Raw genomic sequence first — 23,649 nt, 5'->3', positions numbered from 1 at the left:
GGTTAGAGAATACCAGAGGGCTGTAATGGGGCAAACAGAAAATATATCTTTAAAAATGGCTAAAAAGGATGATCTGGGGAATCTGTATATCAGTGAAATTTATATTCCTACATAAGTATTAGAACAAATTATTAAAAAGACAATTTATAAGCATCTAGAAGATATGAAAGCCGTAAAACAAGAGCTAACGTGAATTTGCCAAGAACATGCTTCTGTCAAAACAATACGATTTCCTCCTCTAACTGAACAGCTTGCCTAAAGGGTGCAGCAATAGATATACTAATTCTCAACTGTAATAAAGCATAGCAAAATGTTTTGGTGCTATCCCATGCTACATTTCCATTAGCAACCTCTGGAAAATTAATTCTATCAGGGCAATGTGGTTCAAAACTAAAACTCAGTGTCCATATTAACATTTTATTATCAAAGTGGAAAGCAAGTGGTCATAATTCATTTAATTGATAGCTTAGATATACCCATATGGAATTTGCAAAGGCCAAGTTAAGCCAAAAGCACTTTGTAAGCCAAAAATTAGAAGTCATAAACATCCTGATAATTGGAGAAATGTTTTAAAAATCAACAATACATAAAAGCGCAGAATAATATAAGAAATAAAATGGAGAAATACAAAAGGGGAAGAGAACAGCTAGGCAGCAATACAGTGGGAACAGATCTGGTAATTATAATTATTGCAAACTAAATATGTATCAACCCTGTGATACTGTAGGGGAAAAAAAAAGCTCAAAAGTTTGCATTTTCAAACTGCATCAGTCTAATAGGATATTAACTCTTCTTATAAAATTTGCCTTGTTGTTACCCTTAGATGATAGAACACTTAACTTAAGAACCAAATTTTCACAAATACATTCTTACACACCTGGAAAGTGCGTACCAAGCATGGGAAACAACACACATTTTTCTTGAGAAATCTATTTACTTGCACGTAGCATCCCTGTTAGTTCTTATATCTACAGACATTACATGTAAATAGTAAATTACTATTTTGACAATTTGTCCTTGGATGTTCATAAGAAAATCCTTTGAAATAAAAATTTATCTACATTTTCCTCAGCCATAACCGTTTCAATATAGTATTTGATCATTTAATATTTGAATATACTACTTCAATATTTACAGTTTCTGTTTCTTAATGCTGTAGGTTCCTACTTCTCACATTCTCTATCATGTTTTAATGGTTGTAGTAAATAAGATCAGGAAGCACTCCTTAGGTGTTCAAATAAACAACTGTTGACATCAAAATCAAAACTTGAAATTAGTATAGCAGATGCTAATTAGCATAACAGAAATTTACTGTAATAGACTTTTCTCAAACCAAGGTATATCAATTGATATATACTAGCACATAATCCTATCAGAGCCTTACCATTAATTACTGGGGTATAAACAACAATTCCAACCAAGTTAGGATCAGATACAGTTGTGTCCAGAATAAGGCCACCAATACTGAAAAACAAAGTACAACATTTAGAATAAGGCAAGCAGGTACATTAGTTAGTACTTAAAAACTTTTTTAGCAATCTGTCTTAGAACATCTTCAAGCCACAATTTTCTTCTCAATTCATTCCCATTACCTCATTCTCAGCTACAGACTAACATTGCTATAGTTATTTATATATTAAACTCAACTTCTTGTATAACAAAGCTCATAGAATTTCAGCCAATCACTCCACTTTTAAGATTCATAACTTTCCTTGGATTAAAACATCTCTTAGATCAGTGTATAATCTTGATTGGAAACTGCAGGAGATGAATAGCTCACCATTTTCTTCATTTGGTACGGCACACTTGTGCTCAGTCGTTGCCACAGGCTACTGCTGCCTCCCCCACTCATTCCCATCTGTGACTTAACTTTGTAACTTCCTCGTTTTGGGAAGATTAAAGTTTATTCACACTCCTCAATCTAGAGGCTCCTTAGATGTTTCTTTTAAGCACAATCAGGTGTTAAATAAGATATATAGAGACACGGGGTGACTATCAAGACAAAGGAAGACAAATAGACTTACCTGCTTATAACCATGGCAGTTATAACAGGCTCCCATCCTGAATGGAGAACAGTTCTGGTAGCTGGGTGTTTGGCAGCTATGACAATCCCTATCGGAGTCAGAGCCAAAAAAAAGGCACCAACCAAAGGAGATACATAGTAATACGTCTCTAAAATAATAATATAGAAAAAAAAAACACCCTGTTTTACTTTCAAAAGTACATTCCTCTACATTTTTCTTAATTTAGAACTCTAAAATAAATTCTAATCTACATCATACAATTGAGGAATTTTAATAGTCTCTATCACTACTGTACCTAAAGTTTCAACTACTGCACTAAACAATATGGTTAACATCTGCCATCTGTGATCAGTCTCCCACCTTCTCACGGACAGCACTATCTGTACAAAGAAGGGATTTTGAAGAAGATTTTTGTGTGATGCTTTATGAAAAAATGCAATAAGGGTGTGGAATATGAAACATTATTTTGTAACATATCTACTAAAAAAAAAAAAGAAACTGAATATATTGAAAATGCGTTTTGTTTATACACAAATTCATAGCATATGTGCACCCCCTTCTTTCCAAAGCACAGATAATACGGTAATCTTCCCAGAAATAGCATATCTAAAATGATGCAAGCACAATGTGTAATATTGAGACATTTATATCTGTAGCTCAGTTATTTTATAACCAGTCTGAGCCTGAAAATTCACAGCCACAATTCTGCTGCTTGCACTTATCCATCAGAATTGCATCATATTTCATAGGAACACAACTGCAAACACCAGTGAGTACCATCATAAAGCTGAGCTTATAAGGCAAACAGCTGCCTCCACAGAAATCATACTATTTTTTCAGATTACTTGGTTTTATAATCCCATCCACACAGAAGCTATTACTTCCAAGACTTCCTAATTCAACAGTGAGGTAAATAATGTAAAATTTATCCTAATGACAAATATATATATAAAAATATGCAAACATTTCACTTTTGCATATATTTAGTTTTATGAGAAATGTGGTAATGTATTTAATGTTAAATACATTTTGTCTAAACTTTCAGAATTTGGACAAGTCTTAATGCAAAATATATTTTAAATTAACAGGTTGAAGTAGTTAATGTAGAACACACAAACACTTTACAAAAGAAGAATATTTAGTATATAAAAAAAGTATTCTCGCCCACCTATTATGGCTTATTACAAAGCAATTGCAAATTCAAGCAATTACTACTTTGATGTTATCTTGGTGGAGCTGAAATTACTCCTAGAAGAATTGCTGTAGAGTTTTTAGTAGTTACTACCCTTCTGCATTGACTGGTAACAACCTCTGCAGCACAGCCAGCAGAAAAGATAGTAAGATACCTTTCACTGGGTAAGCTAAAAGTAGAAAGCTATTAGAATGAGACAAAGGCCAAAAGAGAAGTAATTTTTTTCCTTTCCTTATCTAACTATTCTACAGTATATTATCTCCTTCTTCCTTTGCGGTGCCTTTTTTTCCTCCTTTCTCCTCTTTTTGTGAACTAAGAGGTGGGCCTAATGTAAAGAGTTCTTACTCAAAAGGGTACACACAATACACGATTCCTTTATTTGATACTTACAGTTTTTCTTATCAAACTTAATAAAAAAGACAACAATGTGCTGATGTAAAGTTCTTGAACTTTTTGTCATGTAGACTACTACTTACTGCCCAGGTAAATGCATCCTTCCCTCCACTTGCAATGAAGAAAGATCCCTGTGTGCACTAAAATTGGTCACATGGAAAGGCATCATTCATTCTACATCTATTTATTTAAAATTTTGAGACTTCACTCCTTTCCCCCTCTCTTTTTTCCCCAAGACATAAATCATACTGCATTCCTGCTGTGTATTCTTTCTCCATCTCTCTCTGTTCCTCTCATATGGAACCAAGGTGAGGCATTAGTGTGTACCAGACACCCGATAACTGATTTAAAGGTCAGAATGAGAGAATAATTCTAATGTAGTATATTTAGTAAAATATAAAAGGGCACAAAATAATGAAATCCTATTAATTTCACAAATTTCCAAGTCTTTGCCACATTTTTGGAGAGGTTGCCAATTTTATTAAAAGGTAAAGTCTGCTGCTCAGCAAAGATCCTCTGTTGCAAAAAAACACTGAACAGCAAAATACAGATGCAATGGTGAGCATTATCCTAATTATTCACTAATTTTTGAAAGTCTTTCACTTGTACATTGACAATTAGCCCACTGTACTCTTTATTACAGGATTTCTACCAAGTCAGGAAAGGAAATAAAAGTTCAAAAAAGTATGCCTTTTATAATAATTTATTTTTTAATCCCACTAACAACTTAACTTGTTAGAACACGTTCATGAAAAAAAGGGAGAGTATGTAACTATCTGCACCAGTCTCCAAGCTTGGAGAGCTAGTCCAAGAATGTAGTCCAAGAATTACAAACTAAAAATAAGCAAAGTAAAATATATCATATAATTCCTTTCTTCTGAAAAAAGGAAAGAGCACATAGATAAAACTGAAATCAGTCCAGCAAATGAACAATGAATACTAACCAAGAGTTATTTAATAGGTAATTTCTAAATAAATAATAATTATGTAAAATACAAAATATACATACACGTCATCCTGCCACAGAAATGTTTTGTAAGAAGTTTAAAAAAAAAAGGAAAAAAAATGACAAGACAGTCTCGCTAGTGTATAATGATTCACAAATTATAACCAAAATAAATATAATTTCTATCTGCAGTGCAACAGGACCATTTCAGAAGTCAGCAAGTAGCCAGTAGCAAGGGCAGCTTTACAAATCTTAGAAAACACGACTAACCCATGGCTGATTATCAAACCTTTCACTAGTTGAATTCAACATATTTTAAGTTAGTTAACAGCAGCTACAGAAAAGAAGGAAATATGCATCTATAAAATGACACAAACTGTCATTTTTACAGCAAACAAAGCAAAAGTTAGTTGAACTTTCAAGACGGTGAATACATGTTTTATAGCAATAAGACCAAAGTGCATAGTGATATAAAAGACAATGACATGAAACAAAATGCAACAAGTGGTTTTTTTTACATACTAAGATAGGACTTTCAAGACTACTCAGCAATGGCTTAGCTTTGTTCCTCTGAGTCAAAAACAGTGAGAGGAGTTAATTTTTTTGGCCTTATTGTTCAAAATTTTAAGATGTACAAATGTCTTAATTTCACTGTGGAGAAAAGTACAGATAAAACTTATGAAATAGGTTTTATACCCAAGTCCTTTAAATTGAGTTGGACAGAAACTGGATTATAAAAGCTACCCCATTGTTACAATACTGTCACAAGTTTCTTCTTGAAAGGGACAAAAGCCAACAGTGGCTCTCAGGAGTGGGGAATCTCCAAGGACAGGATGCAGCCAGAGCTTGTATTATTTTTTTTAAAAAAACTTCTGCTATGATAATATACTAGCACTTTATTGGGATTCCTTGTTCTAAAAGTGCTAGAGGGAATAATAAATAAACAAATAAATAGACCACCAACCATCCCCATGCTGCTAAACAAGTTGGAAATCAGGTATACATATTAATCAGTTTAGAAGTTTTAGACTAGACAAGTGAAATTCACCCTACTCAGGTTTTAAGGCAAAGATGATGCAAAAATTAAGGCAAGGAAGCATCAGAACTTCATCCCTACCAGAACTTCAAATTCTACCGCCTGTCTATTAAGTTAAATTAAAAACAGAACTATAGAAGTAATTAATAGTTTAGAAACTTATCACAGAATCTGTCACGAGTGAGCAACGATAGACTCCAGCTACCTACAGGACTAGTGAAACTACTCAGCTGCAGTCTAACTCTTGGGAACAGAGCGCAGGACTCTTTTTTTTTTTTTTTTTTTAAGCTATGGGGGAGACTACTTGTAGAACAGCTTACTATAAGAATCTAAAAAGGCATCAACCTTGAGATGCATCTTTTGAGGAAGGGTGGGCCATCTTCCTCTTCATACATAATTCACAGAAGAAGAAAATGGATTCTACAATAGCTGGAGAATGGGAAGAGGGAATAAATGACTCCTCTTTTAGGGCTCACTTCACTCCATTTTTGATAGATTTATAGCAGGTAGCTTACACAGTATAAGGAATCTCACTCAGCCTGGCTCTGCGACAGAGTTTGTACCATCCAACAGTGGAAGATCAACTCCCAAAACCACTCAACTCTTCAATGAACTTCTAACTGTGACCTTAAATTAAAAAAGGAAGGAGGGAAGAGGAAAGAGACAAGGTTCTCAACTGAGCCTTTACTGATCTTCATTTACTTTAAGACCTCATCCCTTTAGTAAATAGTGACACAAATTAATCTTCTCGTTCAGAGAACTCAGATGCTTAATGTTTTACTCCTTGTGCAGGGTATCTACTGTGACATACTGTTCAGTGCAGTGCCACTGAAAACAATGCAACCTCTAGTAGGAATTAGAGGCCAATTGGAAATAAACTACTTCAAAGCAACTGGTAGGAACCTGAAAATAACAATGTGAATCACACAATTTGTCTTCTCAACACGGATCTAACATGCACGAGAGATAAATGCACATGTTTAAGCCATGTTCTGTGAGAAAAAAGGAAAGCTTTAAACGAAGTCTTCATATCATTACTGACAAATGACAAGCAACGCGGACCTCCACATTTAATATACTGGGCCTTCCTATTCCAAAGCATTCCCTGCTTTCTGGTCGAGGAACCGGAGCCGGGTCCCAGTGACGGTCCTGGGGAGCCCTCTAGTGCTTTCCCCCAGCTATTTAACAATGATTCACAGATCCACTTCTTTTAAGGGAACTGTTAAGGCAGAAAGAACTGTTAACCTTTTGCTATTTAAATCCCCATATTTGAGGGCTTTGCCATTATTTTTAAAACACTCAGATGAACTTCTAAGAAATTATATATATGATGGTGGCCAAACAAGATGTTTCATTTGGCCCTAGCCTAGGTAAAAATGCTACAATCCTTTTTCCCTACCTCTTCTGGGTATGCCATGAAGCATCGTATCAAACCAAAGGCTGAGTACAGGTGTACAGCTCTGTTACAGACAAGCATAAAGCTTGTACATAATTCATTTCCCCCCTTCCAGTCTCGTTATCTGAAAACAACTCTTCCCATGGAGAGAGAAACCAGAAACTTACACTTTTGTTTCAGTACATGTGAGTAGTTAGGCTAATAAATCACAGGGAAAATAGTTAATTCAGAACACAGTTCAGAGGTGAATCCCACCTGCTTCATTACTAGCCCATAAACTGGGGGTTTCTTTATAACGTTCCCATTGTGCTTGTTATTCTAGCATTGAGAAAGCAGGAAGCGACAGAGAGAACATAAGAACATCCATGCTGGGTGAGGCCAAAGGTCTCATCTAGTCCAGTATCCTGTGTCTGACTATGGTCAACAGTTCAGGCTTGTGGAAAAAAGAAAAGAAAATGACAAGTTTAGAGTAATGCTTCTTCCAGTGTGCTCTGCCGGCTTCTGCTGCTGTTTGCCTCAGGGATTTCATCACTCAAGTCTCTGTCTGTATCTGTCTGTTCAATACTCCTCAACGGATTCTTCTCTGATTAATTTATCCAAATAGTTTTCTAAAATCACTTTGGTCCTCTTAATACATCATGGCAGTAAGTTCCACATCCCAATCAGGTACTGTGGAAAAAAGTTTCTTTAACTTTTTTTTAATCCGTTGCCTAATCATTTTCCAAATGCCTCTTCCTTGCCATTCACAACTTTGTATACTTCTCCTGAGCTGAAGCTACTCCATACTTTTACTCCTTGTTACTATTTCATAGTTCAAATACATGCATCTTGGAAACCACACATTTCCAAGGGCTTTGTGGTATGTTCCTACCTTAGAAAGACTCTCTGTTTCCTAAGAGAAAGAAATACAAAGACATTATAAAAAAATATAGAGCAGAAGCAGCCATTTTAGCGGTAACTAGATAATTACATATATCACCAAAAGAGAAGTATTTCCAGAAGACCATATAGAAAGAAAATTGGGAGTAACTCTTTGAAGCGTACTTGAGTGCACTAATCCTTCCCTGTACACATGTGGGATCTGCTTTCCAGCTGCAGTGTCTGACTAAAATATGAGTGGCCAAGAGAGCTGTAAAAGTAGCAAAGGATCAGTTCAAACTGGCCCCACTTCTTTTTTTATTCCTCCGAGATACATTAGGCCATCTGTAACTAGAGATGTAAATTTCTGGAAATGTGTGAAAGGAAGAAAGAAGTCCAAGTTTCTTTACCCCTTCTTTTTGGGGTTGAGTGCTTTTGTTTGTTTTTTTTAGATTTAAAAAAAAAGCAAAAAAGCAAAAAAAAGGCATGTTTTAGGAGAAACTGAAATATTAGTAGTAATTAGTTACTCCTTTAAAAAAAGGAAACATATTACCTGTAATTTATATAAAGCATAGGAAGCAGTACTAGATATATTCACAAAATAATATATGTTGTTTATTTACAAGTGACAAATGTAGCTACTATTAAAATCCAGCTACTATTAAAATGCCAGCACATGTAACTAAGTTTTGCCTGTGGCCACAATTTAAAAGAAATGGAACGGAGTAGAGGAAACTGTTTAAAAACAGTAAGACTCAGTATTAACGATTTACTGTCTTTGAGTCATATGGGTTCAACTTAGGCAATTATATAGAGAACATTACAATGCAAATACATAAGAAACTAATATTTGTAGGGAAAAGGTTTAGGAAACAAATGAAAAATCGCTGGCCTATTCATTACAATGTAGTTTACAAAGCAAAATTTTAAAAACCAAAATGGAGTTTGACCTATAGGGCATAAGTTTCCAAGAAACTTCATTTGAAATACTTACTAGTTAACATTTAAAGCCTGAAGTCGAGCATTAATTATTTTAAATGAGACACAGTCCTGACTAGAATAAATTTTAATCATAAGCCTAGCCCCAAATCTAATCTCAGTGTTAACCCAAATTTGGCAACCTCTTCCAACTCCACACCTACCCAGATAGCTAGTATATGTCAATCATCCTAGCTAACTCTCTCCTAGATAATTCTTTTCCATCTAGCTGGTATACCAACTTCTCTGGTACTTCATTGACTAGCATAAACCCTAATTTTTAACTGAATTCCAATGAAACGTATCAATTGTTGGGACCTGAAAGCTATTTTAAGCAGAATATCCCAATGTTCCAGTCTAGTAAGACTTTTGGGCATAGCAATAAATCTAGATAAACAGTCTCTAATGAGCTAAACTCTAATTATTATCCCAGTCCTAGCATTAGCTAGAGACACCAAATTTCATGAGAATAGAGGCTTCCTCTCTGATCTTCTCATCAGGAGAAAAGAAAGAAGAGAGGTTAAAAAAATCTTTACTAATTTTCTTTTCACTGTAAGTCTATAAACTTCCTTAAAAGAAGTATCTAAAGGAAGTATTTGAAAAATAAGTTATTAGAAGATAATATAAAGTTTTTAAATATAGTTATGAAATAAACAATACAATTTAAGTTTTAAAAAATACAGAAAATATTAAAAATGGCTGTATTGCACACTGATACATTTAAGCTGACATCATGTCAACACTTTCTAAATATGCAAAATCAAATACTGAAAATATAAAATCATCAGTTGAAAACTAAGAAACAAAACGGCAAGTCACACCAAGGTAGCTTAAGTCTTATTAGGTACCTTTTCTGACTGATGTTGTAATACTTACACAGAACAGCTCAAATTTTTACATAAAAAGGCTTGAACAATGAGCATAGATGTAAAGAATGTATGTGGTGATATCAACATGTCTGGTAAAAGAATTATGGACAACACAAAATTTGGCCTGTGGTATACTATACTATAATTGTCTACAATTACATCTTTTGAAACACAATATACTTTAAATAGTTTCCATGGAAGGAGTCAGTTGCAGCAATAATTTAATTTTAAATATTGTTCTGAACATTCTTCTCCTCTTATAAGAAAATGCTTTCACGCTTTTTGTTTCTTCACGGGGGAGATGAAGAAACAGAAAGAAAAAGACTGATTTTTGAGTTCCTCATTCTCATTTCCCAAGCTCACATCTCCTTTGTGACAACCAAGCATTTCATTACATCAGCTGCTATCTGAGCATGCTTCTAATAATAATAATAATAATTATAGGCATATTCATTTTTAGCAGACATTGTGACCATGAACCTTCTTCAGTGGTCTGCTCCTTTAAGAGAGTAGGATTTAGACAGTACAGGTCCTAGAAATCAGAAAAACAGTTTCAAAGGGACTATAGAAACATGCACATAACTAGTAGAAGAGAAGAACTGCAGACTGAAAAAAAAAGTCATTCATAAGAAAATTAGTTTGGAGCTGTTTATGTGTAATTCACCTGTTCAAGGCTATTAGTGGGAAAATAAGCAAACAGTAAAAAACTGTCATCAAGAAGCCAGATAGAATTCATGCATGAAGTAGGATTAGATCATTGCCCTCTGTAGTCAGTAGTCAGAGAAGGCCTCTCCTTTGCTGCTTAGCTATTCAGAGTGGTTATACATTTTTTCATCTTTCATGGCAGAACTGCTGTTCTGAAGAAAGCTACAGCTAAATTAGCAGATTTATGTTTGACATATAGTCACCAAATTTATAAGACAAAACAAAACAAAGAAAACGGAAGTGAGCAGGGCCATTATTTGGAGAAGCTGGAAGTGGTTACTTCATTTACTGAAAAGCAGACGGGAACGCTGGTAAAATCAAGCACAGGCGCAGGGAGCAGGAGGGAGACATGAAGTGTCACACTGCGAGGGAAACGAGATAGGAAAGAGCTGAGGAAACTGGTATTGGAAGCTGGAGTAGGGGAGATGAGGAAACAAGAAGGTATTGCAATGGGAAAAAGCACTGGAAAAGCACTTGGAAGGAATCAGAAGGAAACTCACAATAGTCTGCGTAACTCATTTGAAAGTCATAGCAATCACAAAGCCCAAATCTATCCAAAATTAGGCTTCACTTCTTTGAATACATACCTGTTGTAGACTTGCTATTGTTACTCAAATTACTTAAATTATTTTTATTTTGATTTCTGGGCATAGCTGCAGCTCAAGATATATTTGAACGGTGTCTAAAACCACACCCTAAAAAAAAAAAATTCTCAAAGCAGAACTCCTCTCCCAGCAGCTTATCAAGATAGCCAGTTCAACTCCTTCCCCTTAGTACAAGGGGAGAACAATTCAAAAGGGCTCTGGGAAGCAAATATTTGATTTAGGGGTGGGCATTCAAGAAAAGTTGGATGAATACAGCTTCCCTCCCCCCCACAAGAAAGCAGAGTAAATTCAGTAACTATAGTTTCTAATTCACATGTAAGATTGACTGTGATACTGTGAGAGTCTTTCAGATATTAGTAGATCATGCCAAGATTGTGGTTAGTGACTTCTATCATCTTAAAAAAAGAAAAAAAAAAGAAAAAAAAAAGAAAAAAATATTATGGCATAATGTTGCAAGCCAAGATTTATCATCCAACGATATAAATGTTGACAAAAAAGTCAGTCAAACTAAAAGGTTTTCTAAACCTTTCCCTCCCTGCCTTCTCCCCACCCTCCTAAGCCAAAAGAGGTTCCTAGGGAGACATATACACTTAGAAACATACTTACCAAGGCAAGTATAAAGACCCTGACTTATCCATGCTAGTATAGCAAGAGTGATAAGATCTCCAAAACTTGCTGCTATAGGAGTGGCAACGTTGTCAGGATTAATACCAGTCTTCTTTGATCCAACAATAACTCCAACCATTATTATACCTAGATTCAACAAAGAAGACAGTACAGTAACCATATCTACTGTTGTAACTCCACAGAAAATTCCAAGATAATGGCAATTTCAAACTTGATAAATACGAAATCAGTGCTTTTGTCCCAGGATGAGTGTTCTTCCCACCTGACTGATGTCTGTATTTTTAAGTTTTAGCCATTTTTAAAAATTAGGTTATAGACTAAAAAAATACAGTAAGCACACCAAAAAAAAAATCAAGAACCTTCTGTACAATAAACTATTTTGCTTATGATTAGAATTTGCACTATTGAAATTATAAATCAGCCATTTCCTAAAGAAAAAGATATGCAGTGTATTATTTCTACACCCTCTTAACTTTAGCTGACTGAAATTTAAATTACACTAGGCTGAAAACAACATAAGATTAAATACTTTGACATCTGATATTGTGAAAGATTTCCAGTCATGGACTTAGCACCAAACATCAAGAAGCTACATCATAAATTAAAACCAAGACAATATATAAAAATGTTACTTGCTACACAGTAAAAGAATTTTAAATTAGGGATATTGGTTTCTGTTTTTTTCCTATAAACAGCAACACTACCTTTTTAAGAGGCATTTCCCTGCAGAATGCAAGTGGCTACTAAAAATAAAATTCACATTGTTATTAACAGTCTTTGGCATAACCTGAGTAATTTCCCTCTCATCAAATAATACATATAAGAGTTTCAACTGTGTGTACTATCTTTTATGTTAAAGAATTTTTGAAAAATTGGTATTATAATTTTCACGTATTTTAGCAATATTATGTATTTGTAGGCTACATTAGGAGTTCACTTTCAGAGAAACTGCCTAAAGAGTTACACTCCATGAAATTCTCAAAAGACAGAACTGAAATGATCCTGCAGGATCACAATATTTCAAAAGCACCTGTTTCACATGTAGGAGGATGAAGCTTAGAAAGCAATTTGCTGTGCTGGCTCATCACCAGATAACAACAAAAGTTTCTCTTCGTGTCCAAATTATGTATGAGAAGTGGAAAAAATGCAGTCATATTCCCCAGTTCTCTTGCTGCTCTTAATTCTGCACATGATCAAACTCAATGGCTTTGTGGTCACTAAAAAAAGTGTGTGCTCTTAGTTCCATGCAAAACTTTAACAATTTTGTAATTTTCACATAAGTAAGCATACCAAATTAGTAAAAAAAGGAAGTTAAACACTTTACTTGACTTACTATTATTAAGTACTGACTATTAACTACTGACTATGTATTTTCATTAAGAATATGTCACAAGTAGAGGCACTTCTTTTTTCCCCCCTTCATGTCCATTAAGGACCTTCTTTTATGGTTAAATGTTTCCTGACAAATGGGAAGAGAAGATTAAATTCATCACACCATATGGCTCCAGACAGACATTGGCACTGTTTGTAGAGGGGGACCTGAACTTGGCCCAAATCCTTCACATAACAAGCCAATTTGTTCACTTCAGATACATAGCAGAGCACAAAACTAACAAATATGCAGCATGGACAACCAGGGAGTTTGGATTCAGCTGAGCTAACAACCAGGCCCACTTGAGCTTAGTTACAAATAAGTTCTACCTCTTTAGTACTAAGAATATATTTTGTACATTAATGAATATAGAAAGCAGGGGAAAAAAGTTCTCCATCATATTAGGCAAAATCTAAAAATCATACTTTTTGTTTTAGATATGCTCAGGAGGTCATGCAAATCAAACCTTTTCAAAGAATATGACAGGAGAGGAATGCAATATGCAGGCCTGTATGGAAATTGCAAAAGGGCGTCCTACCCTCAGCTGTGTTTCAGACATATTACACCTTACTGGATGTAAATTTTTAAGGATTAGCAACATAATATACATTCATCACCCACAGAAAACTAAATAACTGTAAAAAGTAACATATATACCCCTTTTACCTTGTAAAAGAGAAGCTATGAAGGCGGTTGCTACACTGCTAGAACACAGAAGGATTGAATGATCAAAGCGGTATTTGCCTTCTGGAATCCAGCCCAGTATAACTGCTGCCACTGCTGCCAGAAAACCAACCACTGTTGCCTGAACCTGGAAAAGAAAAAGATGGTGAAAAATTCTTAAAATAATTGATAGACTTAAAAGGACTACAGAATAATTTTCTGTTATTCTTTCCTCCTATCTACATTTATTTGCAAGGTGTAAAGGGAAGATGCTCATCCATTTTGTATAGATGATGATAACCTTGGATGATCAAGGAGAAGAATCTTATGCCAGCAGAAAAGGCTTTACCAGCATTTCAGAGGCTCAAGAATAACAAAAGTAAAATCAGGGAAAAGAGCTGAGGATTTACCAGGATCCAAAGCTGAAATGCCTAAAGAGGCTCCTAAGGCCACTTAAAACAGTGAAGTCACAGTATAAACATTTCACCTATTTTTTGAGCATGTTGTATTATAACATATGAACATGAAATAGTTCTTAATCTTAAGAAATAGTTGCTTTGGAGGACAAACATTCCTCAAATGACCCAGCTATTTAAAATACTGTTTATTGTCCAAAAGCTCCATCACATACTTCCTTTAAACATTGAATCCAATGCAAATACAGTACTGAAAACATTTGAGAGGTCAAATTTAAAAGGTTTTGCCAAACCTGAAATTTTTCTCTAATCATGCTCAGATCCTCTCTCAGAAAAATTAAAAAGGAATTTTTTTTTGTGTACCCTTGGTACAGTCACAAAGAATACTTTACCTCTTCTTCTGATAAATATAAGCTCATATTGTTTTAGAGAACTACACTGTTCAAAAAAAAAAATCAGTCATGCAAACATTATATGTTAAGTATGAGCCAATATAGTAAAGCTGGTTTCCCATTAACACTGTCCATCTCCATACTTACCAATGTTTATGATGGTCTTTTTCAGTAACTTTGCCCACTTACAAGAGTTAATCAAGTAAGTCCATTATATTTACCTGTTTTAAGGCCAAATTGCCAATTATTAGGTTCCATTTCTCAATGGGAGAATCCATTTTTCCAATATTTACCTGTCAAAATTACAGAAGAATTTCAGACATTTGGGTTTAAAATTGTATTACTTGAAAATGCACTAACAAGGCAGTAACCCACAAATAATTCAACTTATACAAAAATAGAGACATTTTGAAAGCAAGTTAAAACCAAGCTATGCTTTTATCAAGTCAAGCATTGCTGTTGATTTTAAATTGTACTTACAGTATCTATCCAAAAGTGGCTAAACTTGAAGTTTTACATGGTAACTTGTTTAACGTTAGCTTACTGTGCAAGACATACTAGCCACCTTACATTCCAGGAATGTCCAAGCACCACCAGTGATTAGATCAGTGGCTGGAAAGGAAACTTATCAGTGTTCGGTCACTTTAGACTGAACTTGTTTCTCTGGCCCGTAAATTCTATGAGCCAATAGAAAAATGTGTAGATACGTGTGTGGACACACACTCTCATGCAAGTGTGTTAATCGATTGCAATGAAACTACCCGCATAGAGAAACTGCAAGTGCTTACAAAAGATCAGAAAACCACATCTAATACCATTTAGTATTCTAACTTTTCATTTATACAATACAGCTAGAGACTTATGATGCTGTAAATGATGTAAGTCCAGTCCTAAGGCAGTAGCTGGAAAGACAGCAAACAAATTATTCTAAGAAATGAAAAAGTACATACATACTCTTTTATAATGTATTTCCTACTTTTACTTATTTTTTTGAGTTAGAGGACAAGATCTGATGAACAGTACATACCACTGCAGTATGACTATTTAAAATAACTTCCTTTTTGAGATAATTTTTTACATGTTGAGCATAAATTTTAGTGTTTTTCCCCATAGAATACTAATTTATAAGATAACATACTTCTCAAAACACAGAAAGTCTTAATGCGTGTTTTTTTCCTCTTTTGATAATTTCTTTCCAGTTGTTTTTACTTCCATTTCTTTTCCACTTTGTTCCATTTTGTGATAGTAGTGACTTGCGAGGAACAAAGTATTAAAAGAAATGCTAACTTAAAAACTTAGAAATATAAGATGACACTTTATCTCAATCTACACTATAAATATTTTAGTGTTCAAAGTACAAAGCTCTGCAAATACATGCATTAAATTTAAATATTACAGCAATATTGAAGGGAGTGCAGATAAGAATCTCCTTTGCATCCTTCTTAAATATATATGCTAAATGAACGAAATGGCAGGCTATGGAGAGCTTTACTCTTTTTCTCCTTTGAAGAAGTTTCTGAAAAGTATTCAAAAAATCCCTGTTAAAACCGTAATCTTGCAAAATGCTTAATCCAGCCTAAAAGTGAGCTGCTGCCAAATGGCATAGTTCTTCTCTCCCCTACTATCAGCTACACGTTCACGTTTTCTTTCTTGAACCAGATCTACCAACTCCATGAGTGAGTTCATGGCAACATAAATTTGCCTGCTGATTTGATGGAAAACACTTTTTTTCAGGGAGCAAAAAGGGGTTCGCTTCTACAAAATGATCTGATCCATCCCATGCAACCATGTAGCCATGCACAAATGCTCTTAGCGTTTGGATGGGAGACAAAGAGCAGGACGACTCCTTTCAGCTGCAGATTTCCATAAAGTAAGAGCAAGTTTATTGTGAGACTGTGGAATAGATGGACCTAAACAAAAAGTTTGTAAAGTCATATTGCTAATGCCTAACCCTGATAACACACAGTCAAAACAAGAGTCTGCATAAGTTTACAGGGATGACTGGATGAGTGGTGTTTTGGTGTTGGATGCTTGTTTTTTTTTTTTACTTCCTCTTAAAAGAAAGTAAAAGGAATAGGGAGAAAAGGCAACAGTGTGAACCGAGACAATGAGAGTGACTCAAACTACAGAACAAAGCCGAAGAATACAAAACACACAATATAAATATTGTGCTTGAATGGGCAGTTGACCTAAGTACACCTCACACACTTATGCCAGCACAGCAGTGGGGGGAGGGAGAACGGTTTACATTAACACTAACATCAAAGAGAAGTACAAGCTATGCCCTGAGGTAGATTAAAAGCAGTCTTGAGACAGATTTAGTGAAATGACTGATTCTAAAGTGGATGGGAAATTGTGAGTGACCAGTAACAAGCAGCTAAAGTAGGAATTTGGGCAACAAGATGAATGAAGGTGATCAGGCAAAACTTGAAACCAGATGTATTATGGATAACAGAAATTTGCTAACAAGACATTACTTTTTGGCTGACTACATAATTACAATGGAGTAAAGATAAGTAGTTTACAGCCCCAACAGCATAGACATGTCTACAAATTCAGATGCAATTATAAGCTAACGGAGCAAGAAGGGTATGAATTAGCTCCAATACTGAACTCACATTAGAAATTTCATCCTCAAAGGTAAAGCTATTCACAGGGCACAGTCTTGCATTTACTGTAAAGACAGTATCTGGTGGGGAGCCAGCTAGTGCAAATTTAGGTCAGAGAAAGGTAGATTAATCATACAACTGCCTCCAAATAACTGTTCAGATATGCCCTGAATTAATATATTCCTTCAGTTTTCACCCAGGATGAGGATGACAGTACTAAAGATTGGATGGCTAAAGAGAGTAGTGGGTCAATGAAATCATTGTGAAGAGTACAAAGGTCAGAATAACCTCTGTCACAGAGGTCTGAGAGAACTGGCACATAAATTACAGGTCCAGTAGTAAGCTTTTTGATTGGACCCTCCAGTAAGGAATGATATAATATGACACAGCACCTGTTTTAAAACCTGGGGGAAGCAGAGCAATCAAGGCAACTGTCCTGGAGTTTAAATTTGTATCAGGCAACTAAGCCCAAGTTGTCACCTGTAAGGAAGTTACATGTAACATACAACAGGTTTCCATAGTTCCTTGTTTTGTTTTTGTTTTTTTTTAACTAACAATTAGAAACATTACTGAGTTCTTGTGTATTTGTTTGCCTTTGCAGTAGCACTCTGGGGGATGCAGCTGGCTATCCACCAGCTGGCAGAGCTCTGCACATTGCAACTGATGTTGAGCATGAAAAAAGACACATAAGAGAAAGTTGGAAGGTTCTCTGCAAGATAAAAGCCATTTTTTTCTGGTTTTTCACATGTAAAAACTAAATATAATCTTGCTAGCATTATCCTGATAATGAATGATCTATATTGTTCTTATTTTGTACAGTATTGTTCTCTTAAACCTCCACTGTGTTGTGCACATGCGCATACACACACACACACTCTACAACATTTACTGATGAGCTTTTCACCCGCTAGAACAAATTAGAGCCACCAATGGCAAAAGAGAGAACATTCACTGAACCGTGACAAGCCTCTACCTGCTCCCCGTGAAGGATGTCCAATGAAATTAAAGTATGACTAAGGAAGTTCCGGAAAGTATTTCAATCACCTGTGTAACTTAGTCCAGGGTCTGTCATGATTCTTGAAGAAAACAGGTCATACAAGGAAATCAGAGGCATCAGAAAACAAACAAACAAACAAGTCTGTTAATGCAAAGCTGGGAAATAGCTCAGTGCCAGTGGTGCTGTGACTGTGACATCAGGCAATGCCAAAGAAACTGGAAGTCCCACACACCACATAGCACTGCTGAAGAAATGTATACTTCACGGACTTCTTCTTAGCCAGTTAATTAACCTTCATGGTGGAAGGACGTGAACAGAGCTGGCTAACCTGATTTGGCCAAGACAGACATACATGGCATTCATGGCATGCTTGAGTAAAAACCTCTGAAGCATTAGCTGATTTATGTCTTGGTGAGACTTAATGACAGTGGTAAGTGGCACTGGTAACACTCCTCAAACTAAGCCCTCTCAGAATGGACTGTTTGAGTCTTGGTAGGAGCTTGGACTTCAAATGGCCAAACTGGCTCTGAAAAATCACGTTCAAGACATCTACAGATCATGTTAGCACACAGTTACCGGGATACTCTTAAGAATGCCACTTTGGGCTGAGGGGAGTGGCCTGAACCTCATGATGCCAACTTTAGCTAACCACTGAACATGCAGCCAGTGTTGTGGAAACTCCAGTATCCTTTATCTGTGTGTATGAGAGGGGGATCAACTCCTTGACTTTTGGTAACAGCTGATGTATAATATGAACTGAGGTCAGGATTCCCAGTGCAGAAAAAGGGTCTGCATGACCCTTTTCCAAATGTCCCCTTAGAGCTGCGAGGTTCACAAATGAGATGGAATTGGTGAGGATGGGGAAATCAGCCATTGATTGGACCAGACAAGCAGTTCTGGAGCCGTGATCTGGCAAAGGTCATAAGGTCAGTTGAGACGAAGAATTAAAGATCCCATTAACTGAAGCAGAAGTGGCGGAGCTGATTCTGACCCTCTTTTTTTAAGCCTTCAGTAAGGCACTGGTAGATCTTGGACTTGGTGTATTTTTCACTATGCAATACACGCACTTTCAATCCTCAGGCCACGAACTGTACCAGTCAGGAACAAATTAAGAAACAGGTCAACACAAAAAAAAGTAAGGTAAAAGAGAAAAGTATTCACGCTGACAGTAAAGGCAGTAAGGTTTAAACACAAAATATTGTTAAGAAACAGTAAGAATACTCAGAAAAGTAAGAGCATTAAAATCAACCAGAGAACACGACTGAATAGATAAAGCTGCCATTGACAAAGATACAACAAAACATGTCAATTCTTATGTATGAACGAATGGATATGGGGCAAAAGTAATCAATTTCTATAATGGGCATGACACAAGCAAACCTTCATAGGACTGCTAAGGCTATGTCCATCACGGTGTGCATTTGGGCAATGACTCAATATAATGTGGCAATGAAATTTATTAATGACAGAAAGCTGGGAGACCTTGTCAATATAAAGCATTGTAATATCATACAAAAACTGGATGACCTTGAGGATTACAGCAACGAAAACAGATTAAATTCAAAAGTAGAAATGCAAGGTCATGCACTTACGGACTAATAATATTTCTGCCAGAAGATGGGAGTGACAGCTGGAAATAACACAAAAGGAGAAATACTAGGACACAGTAATTGATCACAAAGTGACTGTAAGGTCTAAATATGACACGGCTAGGAAAATAAGCACATATAAACTTAGAAAGTTTCAAGAGCAATTTTCGAGAGAAATAAGGAAGTGCTAGTCTACAAAGCCACAGTGAAGTCTCATCTGGAGTTATATACACCTTTGACCAAACATTTTCTAGAAAGATTCATTCATGCAGGAACAGGCAGAAAGAGGGGGGCCTTGCTGGAGAACAGAAAAATTATCTTACAAAGGAGAAACACAGCATAAGGCAGTGTCATACGGAGATACCCAGTTCAGGTACCAGAAATAGTTTAGCCACGTTATTAGAACATTCTGTTAACGACAGTTATCCACACACAGAGCAAAGATATATGGTAAGGTAATCTGGCTTGCTCAGGCTAAAAAAAATGAAGGGATGGAACTTCTCCTGAGATGTAGAAAAGAACTATGACAAATACACAAGAAAGAAGACATAAAGAAAACCTAGTTATGCTATGTTACAGTGTTGACGCACACAAAAAAACAAGCACACCCAAAAAAACCCACCACAACAACAAAAAAAAGAAATAAAATTATTTAGCCAGAAAGCTACAAAAGAGTTTCTTACAGTTTGATCAACAAAGGTCTGGAGTAGCAATGGGAGCAAAGCTTCATTTTGGTGCCACACAAATGGTCTTTAGAAAAATGTGTTCAAAATGTACACGTTTTGTTACCCTATTCAAACCCCATCAAGGCCAAAGCGATCCATCAACCTTACAGAAGACACATTTAAATCTCAAAAATCTACTTTATCTGTTCTGAATGATGACGCAGAAGAGACCAAAGAAGTAAAATTTTGATGTGTGGAGATTAGAAGAGGGTCGCCTTTTCAAACTTTTCCAATTTAATAACAGATTTAAAGAGCCCCCTTAACAGCCAGATTAAGCCATAAACATAAAACACTTGTGTTCCAAAGATTTGTTTTACTTTTGAAATATTTCCAACATGTATCTGGAGAGGGAAGGGGAAAAGAAAGTTACTCACAGCAGTTGACAGCCGGGATGCCAAGGTCATTTCCAAATTTCCTTTGAGACCAAGAAGTGCAGGAACCAAGATAAAAACTTCAGTAACATTCTTGAACACATCCCAGTGCTATTTAAAGGATATAGTGGGAAAACTTCAATTGAAAAATTCTCTTTAGACCATCTGCAAAGTATTAAAAAAATTCTGGACTCATAACTTAAGCCTCTAAAAAAATCAGTATTTTTATACTAGACCTAAAAGTCTAAAGCCAGAACTGTTATCTATGTAGATAAAATAGATTTATGACTGTATATTACTACTTCAAAGATGAGAATACCAAAAGTAAGAGATACAAAACTTGGCCTTAAAACAAACCTAGTTAAAAAAAGATGTCATTAATTTGAAGGTTTTTTTTCCACGACTTTAAAATAGTACCAGGTGCTATGACCGCTCTTGAATTCTGCTCTTAATTTACAAAAATATTTTCATCTTTTCCCTTCCAGCTATGTAGAAACCTCACATAAAAACAGCAAGGAATTAGTTGTCAAATGGACGGAGCCTATAAGTGAAAAATCTTCTCTTAATTCTTTTACTTCTAAGTGTGAAATTTAGAAGAGTACAGTTCTCCAAAACCCAGATTTTATAAAGCAAACAAAGAGAAACTCTCCCATAATCTTTTGTGTGCGCTGAGTTCTCAGCACAGAAATGCTGTGCTACTTTATATGTCTGTCAATCCATGCATTTAATTTGTAATCATCAACTTTAACTAAACTAAAATAACAAAACTGTAAATTGTCTTTGTATTCAGGGATTTGCAACGATTTAAATTATTAATTTAATTTTAAAAATTATTCCATTCTCAAATGTAAACAAGATCTGAGAATCTCCTATATGTGAAGTTAGATATGCATTTACTACTGGAAAGAATAGCTATGAAATGGTTTGTAAAAAAACAAGCTTAGAATGCTTTGTTGTCTTCAAATTTTCATTTTCAAAACATGTCCTGTCACATTTCAATATCCTGCTGACATCACAGTTTAATGCTTAGTTTAAGGTGAAAAAAGGTAGTACTGACACTAGCTATTTATTTTTGCCTTTGTGTCACATGTCTCTCGCACATGGTGAGCTGGACTGGGAAACAAATGAAGATTAAAAGTAACACAGAAGGAAAAATCAAGATATATCTCAATCCAGCTCAAAAACCAGCTACACAAATACTTACATTCCCTTAAGGGAAGGAAGGCAAGGTGAAACATTGGGCTGGAAGCCAGTAGTGGCAGTAGGCACAATTGCCTCTTTTGGCTCATCATTATGCTGTATCATGAAGTAAATTGTATATTAACAGAATACAAACAAAGCATCTGTATGAAGAATAAATCGGTAAGATGTAAATGAACAAAGCACAAGATTGATGTAAAACAGTGCAAGGAAGCAGTAAAGTTTGCATGTGTCGTGGTTTAACCCCAGCCAGCAACTGAGCACCACACAGCCGCTCGCTCACTGCCCGCCGGTGGGATGGGGGAGAGAATTGGAAGAGTAAAAGTAAGAAAACTCATAGGTTGAGATAAGAACAGTTTAATAATTGAAATAAAATAAAATAAAATAAAATAGTAATAATAATAATAATAAAAGAATATACAAAGCAAGTGATGCACAATGCAATTGCTCACCACCTGCCAACTGATGCCCAGCCAGTCCCCGAGCAGCGGCCCCCCCGGCCAGCTTTCCCCTAGTTTATATACTGACATGACTTCACATGGTATGGAATGTCCCTTGGGCCAGTTTGGGTCAGCTGTCCTGGCTGTGCCCCCTCCCAGCTTCTTGTGCACCTCCAGCCTTCTCAGTCGGTAGAGCATGGGAAGCTGAAAGGTGCTTGATTTAGCGTAAGCACTGCTTAGCAACAACTAAACCGTCACTGTGTTAGCAACATTATTCTCATACTAAATCCAAAACGCAGCACTGCACCAGTTACCAGGAAGGAAATTAACTCAATTCCAGCTGAAACCAGTACAGCATGTCAATTTTTATTTTCCTTTTTCTTGATGTATGAAAGTGTCTTTTCATTGCAATTGATTGAACTCCAAGCTTCCTTTACTCTCTCAAGATTTTGAGTGACAAAGATGGTCCCCTCTTACTCCTCTTTAAATTAACTTTGTAAACTATTTACATGTAGCTAAAGAAAACCCTAAAGTTGAATGAAACAAAACAAAATGAAAGAAAAAAGATTAACTTCTCTACTGTCTTTCAGTTTGAATACTGTGTTTATTTAATATTTTTTGAATAATTTTTTGTGAATCTGCTCATACAGAAAGAGAGAATCCATGAGGTTTGTATTTATAAGAAATTTCTGGTTTTTAAAAAACAGAAATTAGGTAGGAAATAAAAGTAAGTATAGCCGTCAAAATACAAAGACAAAGCAAGAAAATAGGCTAGTCCAATAAACCTTTCTTAACCATTACTTTCTCCAGAATTTTCTTCAAATATTACTGCACAAAGAATTATTTCATAGGCAACTGTTACTTTTAACTCCACTGAAGTGCTGCTGACATCTACAACTGTGTTAAGCTAGAAATCAGTCCTAAAAATGTTCCATATCAGTAGGGTTTTAGTGATATAATACTCCAAAACAGGTTTTAAAAATATTATTAAACTTAAATCTTAAAATTCAGAGAAAATTCTATTTTATCTTAACCCTGAATAACTAACATCAGTTAAATCTGCAATCACAAATCAAGATAATCTGGCTTCTCTGGACCTACTACAATTATATTTCAAGGTGGACACGACTTTGCAGCCCTGTTCACACCACTCATGTTTGTAATTCCAAGTGTTCAGTATGCCTAATGTTATATAAAAAAGTCACTTATATACACCTGAATATTCAAAAAAGCTCTCAATCACTTC

General features: G+C 35.6%; 1 protein-coding gene across 2 annotated transcripts in view; it reads right to left on the bottom strand.

Moving 5' to 3' along the window:
• Window positions 1-23,649, bottom strand: part of SLC41A2 (solute carrier family 41 member 2) — a 59,492-nt gene that overhangs the window by 26,533 nt on the left and 9,310 nt on the right. For both annotated transcript variants that reach the window (XM_076339339.1, XM_076339348.1), the window contains exons 3-8: window positions 20,767-20,874; window positions 14,694-14,765; window positions 13,668-13,812; window positions 11,609-11,755; window positions 2,025-2,172; window positions 1,385-1,464 (exon numbers count right to left, since the gene is read on the bottom strand). In XM_076339339.1, the coding sequence (XP_076195454.1) occupies window positions 1,385-1,464; window positions 2,025-2,172; window positions 11,609-11,755; window positions 13,668-13,812; window positions 14,694-14,765; window positions 20,767-20,874 (700 nt within the window). The remainder of the gene's footprint in view (window positions 1-1,384; window positions 1,465-2,024; window positions 2,173-11,608; window positions 11,756-13,667; window positions 13,813-14,693; window positions 14,766-20,766; window positions 20,875-23,649) is intronic.

Source organism: Aptenodytes patagonicus, chromosome 1 (assembly GCF_965638725.1).
Source record: "Aptenodytes patagonicus chromosome 1, bAptPat1.pri.cur, whole genome shotgun sequence".
NCBI lineage: Eukaryota > Metazoa > Chordata > Aves > Sphenisciformes > Spheniscidae > Aptenodytes > Aptenodytes patagonicus.
Note: the sequence above shows the minus strand (reverse complement) of the source record. Positions and strands in the feature narration are given on the sequence as shown.